At 35.7% G+C, this 12,554-nt stretch overlaps 1 protein-coding gene across 2 annotated transcripts in view; it reads left to right on the top strand.

Annotated features, from left to right (window-relative positions):
• The window catches only part of CA8 (carbonic anhydrase 8), a 311,353-nt gene that overhangs the window by 165,782 nt on the left and 133,017 nt on the right, over nt 1-12,554 (top strand). For both annotated transcript variants that reach the window (XM_053715065.1, XM_053715066.1), the window contains exon 5: nt 7,541-7,603. In XM_053715065.1, the coding sequence (XP_053571040.1) occupies nt 7,541-7,603 (63 nt within the window). The remainder of the gene's footprint in view (nt 1-7,540; nt 7,604-12,554) is intronic.

The raw sequence follows: 12,554 nt of genomic DNA, 5'->3' as shown, positions 1-12,554 counted from the left end.
AGGTAGGTCAGGTGGGCAGGGATCACTACACTAGAGAAAACAAAACAAATGGTGAGCGGAGAGATGGGGAGGGATTCCTACACTACAGAAAATGATAAATAAAATTAAAAAAAATAAAATCTGCCCTAACTATATACTGGAGCTGGCTTTTCAGCAGTAAAATGGGGGGAGGGAAGAGAAATGTTTGGGAGGGATATGGGAGGTTGATATTTACATTACATAATATACTGCTGAATATATATATATATATATATATATATATATATATATATATATATATATATATATATATATAAAACAAAGTCCAGGAACCCAGCACTCACACAATAAGCCAGCTCCCATGGTGCTATTGCCAAACAATAATACACACTCCAAATAAAGCAAGCACTCACTGGCGTTTTTAACAAGCAAAGTATTTACTTGCAGATAGTACAATTAGTACATAAAAGTTAACGTTTTTGGGCCGTAGCCCGTCCTCAGACTTACAAAACCAAACAACTTACCACCTCTTATAAGTGCCACCATCATACCCCTCAGTGAAGATGCTCTGCCACATCCGGAAAACCGATCCGCCCCAATACGCCACTGCGCATGCGCGCACAGGACTACCGGTCCCCATCTGGGCCAACGTTAGAAAACCAAATAGCAAAAGTTAAAAACATACAACAAAGCTGCGTAATACATATGAGCATATCAACGTTTGAAGCACATAAAGTTACCTATCTAATTGCGGTACATATGTAGATGCATAAGTCATGTTAGATGCAGTTACGGTATTCACATTTCATGTGGTTATAAATTCACCACCTATAGCTCTTTACTTGTTATACCAAATTAAATTTAGAACACCAAACCTAAACCTAACATGTGCAAAAATGCGCAAAAATAGGACAAATCATAAGGATAAGAACATTTAGCAAAAAAGGCACCCGTTTAAGTACATGGGTAAATCGCCTATTTAAGTACATAGATAAGTCACCGAATGGAATATATTAGAATATGATAGCGCATATACTAGTGGGAAACTGTACATAAGGGCTCATAATGATACGCGTATCATACTATCAGGAGAGGGCACACTAACTTCCTGGAAACTACAAAATACTTCCTATGGTCAATATTAACCTAGAAATAGCCCTAAATTGGCAACCAGCTAGCTAAAGAACCAACAGTGGGCATGCTTAACGCTTAGTTAAATAAGTTGGGTTAAGAAGAAAGGGTCAATTTGATCTGAAAAGCAATAACCCCAGCATCCATACATTTGCTAGAATAATAGACCAACAAATTAATAGCAGCCTCCAGACTAACCACAATATGCAGAGAAATAATCTTAGCAAAGAAGAGAGAGCTGCATTGAAAAATTTGAGAGAAAACCATCAATTAGTAATCCGTGAAGCAGATAAGGGTGGAGCACTGGTGTTACAAAATTACAAAGATTACAGAAAGGAGATCCTGTCCCAACTGAGTGATACCCAAACATATCGCAAACTTGAGGGTGATCCCACCAAAGAGTTCAAGAAGAAAGTTGATGATTATATCAAGACAGCTGTGGAACTTGGATTTCTTCCGAAAAAACTTGGAGAATATATGATTGTAGAATTCCTCATAACACCCATAATATACACACTCCCTAAAGTGCATAAAGATCCAAAGCATCCACCTGGACAACCCATCGTATCATCCCAAACCTCTATTCTACAGCCAATTGCGACTTATTTGGATACTTTATTTCAACCTTTGGTATATAATATGCCAACATTCCTATTGGATTCCATACAGGTGATCCAGTTGATCAAAAATATCCCTGACGTTGAGGCTGATGACTGGCTGGTAACTTTGGACGTTACCAGCCTGTATACTGTAATCCCTCATAATGAGGGATTAGCAGCAATAAAAAGGAAATTACTTCAGTATCCATACGTGGGTCCCTCTCTTGACGCTATCCTGGAACTTACTGAGTTCTGCCTAAAATATAACTATTTTAAATTTGAGAATAGTTATTATCTTCAAGTGGCCGGAACAGCAATGGGCTCGAATGTGGCCCCAGCGTACGCTAATTTGTGCATGGCATGCTTTGAAGAAAGTGACACACTGGCATTTATGGATCCGAGGGTAAAAATATTCAAGCGTTATATAGATGATCTTATGCTTATCTGGGGTGGAACAAGATACGAGTTGGATGAATGGCTACAATCTTTAAACCTACAGAATAAGAACTTGAAGTTCAAGATGAATTGCGACCAAACTAGCATTGACTTTCTAGATTTAAGGATCACAAAGGTTGGTAACAGACTTACTACTACCTTGTTTCATAAAAGCACTGACAGGAACTCTTTGTTAGAGGCTACCAGCTGCCACCATCCTAGCCTGAAAAAAGCCCTACCTAGATCTCAGTTCCAGAGGGTTGATAGAAACAACAGTGAAAGAAAAAAAGCCGAACAACTGGACGAGATGTACCACAAATTCAAATCAAAGGGATATAAGGATAAAGTCCTGAGTGGTCCTCTCAGGGAGGCTCAGTTAATGACACAGGAGCAAGCACTTGTCAAGAAAATCCGTGATCCTACTAAGAAGAGACTGCTTTTCTCTACAGTCTTCTCACCAGACAAGATGGAAGTACCGAAGATTCTTAAACAAAACTGGGATACTATTAGAACTGACACTTCCCTGCCTTTTAAGGATTTTGATAATCCCATGGTTGGTTACAGGAGAGGTAGATCCTTACGGGACCTACTATTATGTACAGATAACAAACTAAGTTATACCAACAGAACCTGGCTAGGCAGTGATAGGAACAGATGCTACCGGTGTAGTGGTTGTGTGACCTGTAATGGATTGTCCCAAGGGAAATTCTTTGTACACCCTTGGAGGAATAGACCATTTGATATCAATTACAGAGTCACATGTACCACTACACATGTAGTATATATGATTCATTGCCCTTGTGGGCTATTTTATATAGGTAAGACCCAGGACGATTTACGTACTCGTATGGCCAACCATAGGTCGGCTATACGGTTAGCTCTCAACACTGGGAGCTCTGAACAGCCAGTGGCACAGCACTTTTTATTTCATAAGCATAGTGTCTCTGATTTGAGATACATGATTATTGATCAGCACCAGTGAGGGGAGGTAACAGGGCCAAGATTCTTCTCCAGAGAGAATCCAAGTGGATTTTTACTCTCGAGACCCTTGTACCAAGAGGTCTAAACACTAATTTTGATCTACATTGCTTCCTGTAAATTATTTGGTTATTTTACATTAACCTCTATGCATTATCAAGCATTATCATGTATGTATGTATCCATTACCATCTTTAGTTCAAGATGTCTACCTAATATAGGAGTGAGTGGTTTCTGTCAACCTCTGAATAGTAGGTCAGTTATTTAACTAAGCGTTAATCATGCCCATTGTTGGTTCTTTAGCTAGCTGGTTGTCAATTTAGGGCTATTTCTAGGTTAATATTGACCATAGGTAGTATTTTGTAGTTTCCAGGAAGTTAGTGTGCCCTCTCCTGATAGTATGATACGCATATCATTATGAGCCCTTATGTACAGTTTCCCACTAGTATATGCGCTATCATATTCTAATATATTCCATTAGGTGATTTATCTATGTACTTAAATATTGGATTTACCCATGTACTTAAACAGGTGCCTTTTTTGCTAAATGTTCTTATCCTTATTATTTGCCCTATTTTTGCGCATTTTTGCACATGTTAAGTTTAGGTTTGGTGTTCTAAATTTAATTTGGTATAACAAGTAAAGAGCTATAGGTGGTGAATTTATAACCACATGAAATGTGAATACCGTAACTGCATCTAACATGATTTATGCATCTACATATGTACCGCAATTAGATAGGTAACTTTATGTGCTTCAAACGTTGATATGCTCATATGTATTACGCAGCTTTGTTGTATGTTTTTAACTTTTGCTATTTGGTTTTCTAACGTTGGCCCAGATGGGGACCGGTAGTCCTGTGCGTGCATGCGCAGTGGCGTATTGGGGCTGATCGGTTTTCCGGATGTGGCAGAGCGTCTTCACTGAGGGGTATGATGGTGGCACTTATAAGAGGTGGTAAGTTGTTTAGTTTTGTAAGTCTGAGGATGGGCTGCGGCCCGAAAACGTTAACTTTTATGTACTAATTGTACTATCTGCAAGTAAATAAACGCCAGTGAGTGCTTGCTTTATTTGGAGTGTATATATATATATATACAGTATATATAATGCCAAAGTACCAGCACTCACTGTTCCTCCTCCATTGCGGGGTGCCACTCACTGTGATAAATCAAAAAGTTTTAATTAGACAACGTTTTCGGGAAGTGACCCCCGTCCTCAGACTCTAGTGAAAAAACAAACAAAGTGAATATACATATATATATATATATATATATATATATATATATATAATCATAATAGAATGTATTAACATAAAAACTGTAATATGGTTGGGCAAATAGAAGAGAAAATATCAATATATTATCTATTTTGCCTATCATCATTCATCACCTCACTTGCAAATTAGCTTCTGGGCAGGAAGAATTGTTATTATATTGCAGAGGAGCTTTGAGAAGTCAACTTTATAATATTAGATCTATAGAGCTATCTATAGATCTGCTCATCTATGTTCCTAAATAAAACCTATTTATATTACACAACAGCTTTTTAAAAAGCATTTAATTTATTAAATAAAAACTTTTTGCTTGGATTTTTTTTTCTGCCCAGTGGGACGCCCGCTGATACACACATTTCTAGTTATCAGCCAGTAATTGGGCTTCCCACTAGTAAAAGTATATATATTACAATATATATATATATATATATATATATATATATATATATATATATATATATATATATATATATATATATATATATATATATATATATTATTATTTCAGTACCTTTATTATATAATTTATTTTAATTTTACTAAAATATACAGGGGAAGAAAGAGCTGTACTGTATTCTACTAGAATTTGGTTTTCCTTTCGGCAAGAAAAATGGCATAAAATAGTTTGTCTTGAAGAGGCATTTGATTTTCTTAATAAATCATATTCAGATATTGACCCCTCTAGATCTGAATACCAGCCTAACCCAGATAGTGAGCAAAGTGACATTGAAGATGAACCCTTACTCCCCCCCCCCAAAAAAAAACAAAAAAAAAAACTGAGAAATCCTATTAGATCAATTTTTTTTATTATTATAATCGGTTATTTGTAGAGTGCCAACAGATTCCGCAGAACCTAAGCTCCTCTACTAAGCACCTTAATTTGGAATCATTTTGAACCATATTGCCCAGAAATTCCTTATGTTGTGAAGTCTGCTGGTATAAATATAAATGTAACCAATTTCACCCCAGCAGATTTTTTTCTACTTTTTTTCACCTAAATTACTTGAAGAAATCGTTGTGCAAATAAATTTATATGCACAACAATGCTTAGCCCAAAAATTCCCAAGCCATGAAGATTGGACCCCAGCAACCGCAACAGAAATAACAATTCATATTGATCTACTCACCCTATATATACAACCCCTCTGAATTAATTCACACTTTCTGCATCTTACAGATAACTCACAGGCCGTAACTTTGAACCATCCAAATGATGACAGTTTATATAAACTCAGACCCCTAATTGAACATTTAAGTAAATAATTTCCATAAGTTTATACACCATTTAAGAATATATGTATTAATGTGTCCCTGGTGCAATTCAAAGGCAGACTCATTTTTAAACAATATATCCCCTCCAAAAGAGCATGTTGTGGCATTACATTTTATAAAATTTGTGAGTTTGTCACAAGATACATTCACAGTTTCAGGATTTATTAAGGGAAATATTGTAAATTGGATCCATGGCTGTCCACCTTATCTAAGAATAAGTGAGAACATTGTCTGGGACTTGGTTCAACCTTTATTAAGCTATGGGTACAATCTGTATGTTGACAAATATTACAACAGCATCCCGCTCTTTAAAACATTATACTTCTGTGACACTCTGGCCTGTGAAACAGTAAAACAAATAAAGGTTTGCCACAATAGCTAATCTCCAAAAAGCATGAAGAACGTTTAACAGTAAAGATTAGTGACAAAAAAGATGTGTATATGTTGTCAGCAATACATAATGAGGGTACCAGGGAAGTTTCTGCAAGAGGTAGACAATCCAGGCAGCAAAAAAAAAAAAGTTTCAATTATAGACTATAAGTTCATGGGTGGGGAAGATCTTTCAGACCAAATAATTAAGCCATACTTGAAAATACAGAAACTACCCAAAATGTGAGGACATTGTCAGACACTCTGGCAGACATTTTCCCAGGTCTGTTTACCCTTAAGCAAATAAGAAATGGTCCCAGAAACACTGTAGAATCTGTTAAATAATTCCTATTATCACTGTTACATCCTTCAAAATCTGGTTTGTGCCTCAAAGTCTGTTTTGACATTTACCACACAGTTTTCAAATACTGGTAAAAAATCCCATTTAGAAAATCTTTCAGTTTTATGCTGTGTCAATAATTTTAGGGACAACCCTATTTTTTTAAACTTTTATAATAAAGGTCCTAAAATAACATAAAGCCAAATCAAACAAACCATTGACCCTTTGCTCGAACATCAACTGCAATTAGCAGACTGGAAATGGTATCCACTGAAAGTGTTAAAATAAATAAATAAATGAAAAAAAACAAAGGATTTTTTCTGTTTAAATTATTCATTCTCCATTACTTTGACCAAGTTTTTCTCTAGAATTCCTGGTCCGTAAAGGGACATGAAATCCAACATTTTTCTTTCATGTTTTCAGATAGATAATAACATTTCAAACAACTTTCCAATTTACTTCTAAATTAATTCTCTTGATATCCTTTGTTGAAGAAACAGCCAATAACATGAGGCATATATGTGCAGCCACCAATACACAGCTCCAAAACCTACCTAGGTATTTTTTTTTCAAGAAAGGATAAAAATTGGGTTTCATATCCTTTTAAGGAATTAATTTAAAATGGTGAATTAAGTGTTGCACATGTGCTTAATCCAAAATACTGCTGTAAAATTAAGCAATTTTCTACTTTAAGAAAATCATTATTATCAATAACCTAGCAAATAATTACACGAAGAACATAACGGCTTACACACCCTTAGCTTAGCTCTCAAGTGATACCCAAGTACACCTGCACTGTCCAACATGCAGATGTTTGTGAGCCCTAGATCATCAATCGAGTGTTTAAAAAATAAACTTGTAATCTAGGCCATACAGTCCAGTCCCATTTGAAAGGGCCATAGATGCATTGATTTGGATGGAAGATAAGAACCAAGTCTGTCCATATTTATTTCTGAAGTGGTAACTTGGTTAATTAATGAAATAATTGGTTCATGATAAGGTATTTTAATTCATTATGGTGTACTGTAAATTTTCAGAATTATCAAGAATAATATATTTGTGAGTTAGAAAAAAAAATGTATAGAAAACATTTGCACAATTGTCTTTTTTTTTTAGTTTGTGTATTTGCTTCTCTCAATTCCTTATTGATTGTTTTCCTTTTAGATAGGGAAAGAACATTTAGGGCTCAAAGCCATCACAGAAATTCTCCAGGATATCCAGTATAAGGTAAGTCTTTGTTTCAGATTGTTTATTGGGCTTATTTGCCTATGGAAACTAAATAAAATGTAATAGTACATAACTAATGGACTCTAATTGGAATACATTTTCTAAAGAAGATAAACATTTGATGCGGATATAAGTATTTTTTATATGTGTGAAGCTACATTACCTTACATGTGTCACTTTTATTTAAATCTGTGCTGATTATTCATTAAAGAGCCGTATTAAGGAAATCTGTCTAAATAAACTGGATGAGATCTATGACGTAACCCTTTAGTAATGCAGGGTGATCCCCCAAAATGTAGTTAGCACAAGTCTGTCAATTGCTATGGCAGATTTTGGCAACTAGCAAGCAAAGGCACGACATAATCAGAACTAGGACACAAGTCAGGAAAAAATAGATGTCAGCAACTCAGGAACAATGTTAGTCAAGGGCAAAGGCAAATATGTAGCTGAAGCAGGTGAAATCGCAATCAAGAACAGCAATGGCAATAGCACCTCCAGGAATGAACAAAGCATCTTAAAAGGACACTCAAGTCAAAATCATCTTGTATGATTCAGATAGAACATGCAGTTTTAAGACACTTTTCATGGGGAACAAGATCCTACTGAGCATGTGCATAAGCTCACAGGGTATACGTATACTAGTCTATGATTGGCTGATGTCTGTCACATGGTGCAGGGGGGGGAGAAAAAAGATTTGTCAGAAAAACATCTGCTTATTTGAAATTCAGAGTAAGTGCTATTACATTGTCTTTGTATCATGTACGTGCTAATTATGTAATTATAATGCATTGAGTGGTCCTTTAAGAAATAATCATATAGGTAGGAGTAATGTGTTAAACTGGGAGTTTTGGGAAGGGTTAAAGCTTAATGAAGCCAAATGGGAAAGTCTCTCAATACATGTCCTTAAACACCACAGTCTAAACCGAGCGCTAAGTTCTGGCGTCTTAGCCTTTAAACTCTGAAAGTCACATGGAAGGAACTTGCATTGGTTTTTTAAAAGGAGCATCAGTTCGTGTTGCACATATTGCTTTCTTTACTTTCAGGCTGTCTTTCTCTAACTGCTACTCCATATGTCTAGCATTTATTGTAATGTATGTGACAGTTTCTAATGGCTCAGGGTTGTTCTGCTATACATCTTTATGATGTTTTTGAATTGCTGCTTTAAAGGCTCCTTTTGCTCCAGTCTGTCTCATCAGCCAAGAGTCACAACCTTGATGACATACTGGACTACAGACTAAGAACATTGATGAAGGTTTAGGTTAGATGCCACAGCAACTGCTGCTCTTCCTGGACAATTAAATACTGCGTCAATTACAAGACAACAATACCTTAGCTTCTTGTAGTATTAAATCTTCTATTTCAAGTAGTGGAGACAGCAAGGCCAAAGTCATTAGATTATTCTGGAAATGGAAATGGCACTAACTCAGAAATTCTCTATATATTCCTCATGTTTGCTATCAAACTTTTCAGGACTGATAGATTAGGCGTTTGATTTAGATGCAGGTGTTTGAGTAGATGGATTTGTGGCTAGATCAGTAGTTAGACTTAAAGGGATAGTAAACACCAAAAGTGTTATTTTTAAAAAAGATAGGTAATCCCTTTATTTACCATTCTTCAGTTTTGCATAACCAATACTGTTATATAAATATACTTTTTACCTCTGTAATAACCTTGTATCTATTCTTCTGCATACTGCCTTCTTATCTCATATCTTTTGACAGACTTGCATTGCAGGCAATTAGTGCTGACTCTTAAATAACTCCACGTGCATGAGCACAATGTTATTTTTATGGAACACATGAACTAACACCCTCTAGCTGTTAAAAACTGTCAAATGCATTCAGATAAGAGGCTTCCTTCAAGGGCTTAGAAATTTGCATATGAGCCTACCTAGGTTTAGCTTTCAACTAAGACTACTATGGGGCCCATTTATCAAGCTCGGTACGGAGCTTGTGGGCCCATGTTTCTGGCGAGTCTTCAGACTCGCCAGAAACACAAGTTATAAAGCAGCAGGCTAAAGACCGCTGCTCCATAACCTGTCCGCCTGCTCTGAGCAGGCGAACAGACATCGCCGCAATTCAACCCGATCGAGTACGATCGGGTTGATTGACACCTCCCTGCTTGCAGCCGATTGGCCGCGAGTCTGCAGGGGGCAGCGTTGCACCAGCAGCTCTTGTGAGCTGCTGGTGCAATGCTGAATACGGAGAGAGTATTGCTCTTCGTATTCAGCGAGGTCTGGGGGACCTGATCCATACTGTCGGATCAGGTCCGCCAGACCTTGATAAATAGAGGCCCAAGAGTACAAAGCAAATTTGATTATAAAAGTCAATTAGAAAGTTTATTTAAAATTACATGCCCTGTCTGAATCATGAAAGTTTAATTTGGACTTTACTATCCCTTTAAAGAAAAGGTTTGAATATTTCAGTCAGCTGATCAAGTTTGGTATCCAGATTTTGCAGTTGTGCCTTGTGGATTCCTAGAAGCAGACCATGGTGAGTCATGGCCTCATCCACTTCTGCTGGTTCAAGTTTACTGGCTTTTGATACTGTAAATGTGATAAAAGTTTAATGGGTAGTCTCAAAGAGATACTACACAGTACCATTCTAATTTTCAGAAGCTCCTTATTGCCAAATCCTATTTGACTTTTGGATTAGTCAATTTTTTAGATTAAAAAAAAAAAACAATTTGGTGTATCTTGCCATTAGATAAATTCCTTTGTGATATGGTTTTATTTTGATAGTTGAAATACATTAATTGCCTTAATAGGCTATTATCTCAGAATATATTAGATTCCATAAGAAAATCTAAAGTTGCAGAAGTAGAAAATGTTTGTAACATTCTATAAGTGTTTGCCACATCTCCAGCATGAATGGACTTCATTTTTATCACCAAAATATAAATATTTGATGGAGATTTAGGCCTTAAGTAAAATAACAGACATTAACCCTTTAACTGCTGAGCTATTTAGAGTTTTCTGATCCTTTTCAAAGCCAGTCACAAATCAACCAACAGCCAGTCACAAATGCATATACATATATTCTGTGAATTTTTGCACATGCTCAGTAGGAGGTGGTGACTCAAAAAGTGTAAACATAAAGACTGTGCACATTTTGTTAATGGAAGTAAATAGGGCAGTTTTTTTTTTATTGCATGCCCTATCTGAATCATGAAAGTTTAATTTTTTACTTCACTGTCCCTTTAAAGTCAATTTGTGCCTATTTTATAATATTTTATTATTAGTAGTAGTAGTATTTTTTTATGTTCTTGACCTGAATTAACAATTTTTGATGCTAGTCAAAATCTATCCCTGTCAATGAATGGAGCCCTTTGAATTCTCCTTACCATCAATTAGGCAACAGATACCTAGTTATGACACATATATATTTCCATGTAAGTTAAACAACTTTATCTTAGGGCTTTTGCTTTTCCATAGATATTTTTTATATTTGTTTCCCTTTAAAAGGACACTCAAGTCAAAATTAAACCTACACGATTTAGATAGGGCATGCAATTTTAAACAACTTTCCAATTTACTTCCATTAACAAAATGGGCACAGTATTTTTATATTTAGTTTTTGAGTCACCAGCTCCTACTGAGCATGTACAAGAATTCACAGAATATATGTATATGAATTTGTGATTGGCTGATGGCTGTCACATGATACAGGGAAATTTGTCAGAAAAACAATCTACTACTTATTTGAAGTTCAAACTAAGTGCTATTGAATTGTCTTTTCTTCATGCATTTGTTGATTGTGTAAATCTACTGTATTTACTGGTCCTTTAAGAGGAAGATCTTTATAGTTTGTCAAATTTAGGATTTCTTAGTCAAACTCTCTCATCCAAGAGCCTTTAGGACCTCTCATTTGCAATTATGTAAATCCAGCTCACAGGACTGCTAATATTGCTTCTATTTCAGTCTATTAGAGATTATGTGAAACTAAAGGAAATGTGAGTTATGGCATTTATAAATGTTAAAAATTAATTAAAAAAAGAGGAAATAATAGAAGAGCACATTCACCTGAGAATGAACAACTTAACAACTTATTAAAATCAGAAATGAGCTTGCATGAAAATTGTAACATTAAATAAAAACCACTCAAACAGCCTAGATGGGCTATTTGAAAGAGGTCAAATGTTTTCAAATTTCAAAAAGCTGTTGAATAAGGAAAATCCAAAAACCATAAAAAATGCAAGTTAAAACTTATACTACATTATTGGTTTTATACCTCCTGCTGATCCTCACTGTCTGATAAGTACAACTGTGTCTTCTTTACTGGAGAGGGTTATGCTTCTGCAAGTATGAAAACAAAAAAATGGGTTTATTCCAGACTGGAAAAAAAAGAAATGTATTTGGAAATCCAGTGTTTTAGATAACACAAAGAACACATAGACTACATAGTTTAAATATGTTTGCTTTTAAATTAGTATTGTCTTAATGCAATAACTTATCATTTACAGAAGCAAAATACCATTGGTGTAAAGGGATGGTCACTTAAAGACCCACAGCTAGGCAGACATTTTGGCACATATAAATGTATCTTTCTATAAATAAGGTGAAACAAAACGTGTGTTTTGGTGGAAATGGTTAAATGATGTTATGGTCTCCATTTATTAAACTGGGGATGCAACTTCAGAGCCCTTGCAGTGCTGCATTGCTCATGCAAGCCTGCAACCACAAGTTAAGACCACAGATTCCTAACCTCTCCACCACCTGAGAGGTGCCAATGAAATCATCTCAGACTAATAAATTAAGGATGATTGGCAAAAGCTGTGTAAGAGAAGGAGTCGATCCCAACTAGCAATATTAAATTCTGGCTTGGAAACTAGTCTGTCCTCACTGTTAATGAGCTCCACTTTTTCTCAAGATCCAGTAATGCCCCTGTTTTGTTTTAATTTGTTCCATGCATAACTTTGTTAGTAAAAGCTAAAAATGTAGCTAACAATATAT

This window comes from Bombina bombina, chromosome 5, assembly GCF_027579735.1.
Source record: "Bombina bombina isolate aBomBom1 chromosome 5, aBomBom1.pri, whole genome shotgun sequence".
NCBI classification, from domain to species: Eukaryota; Metazoa; Chordata; class Amphibia; order Anura; family Bombinatoridae; genus Bombina; species Bombina bombina.
This window is presented reverse-complemented; position numbering and strand designations above follow the sequence as displayed.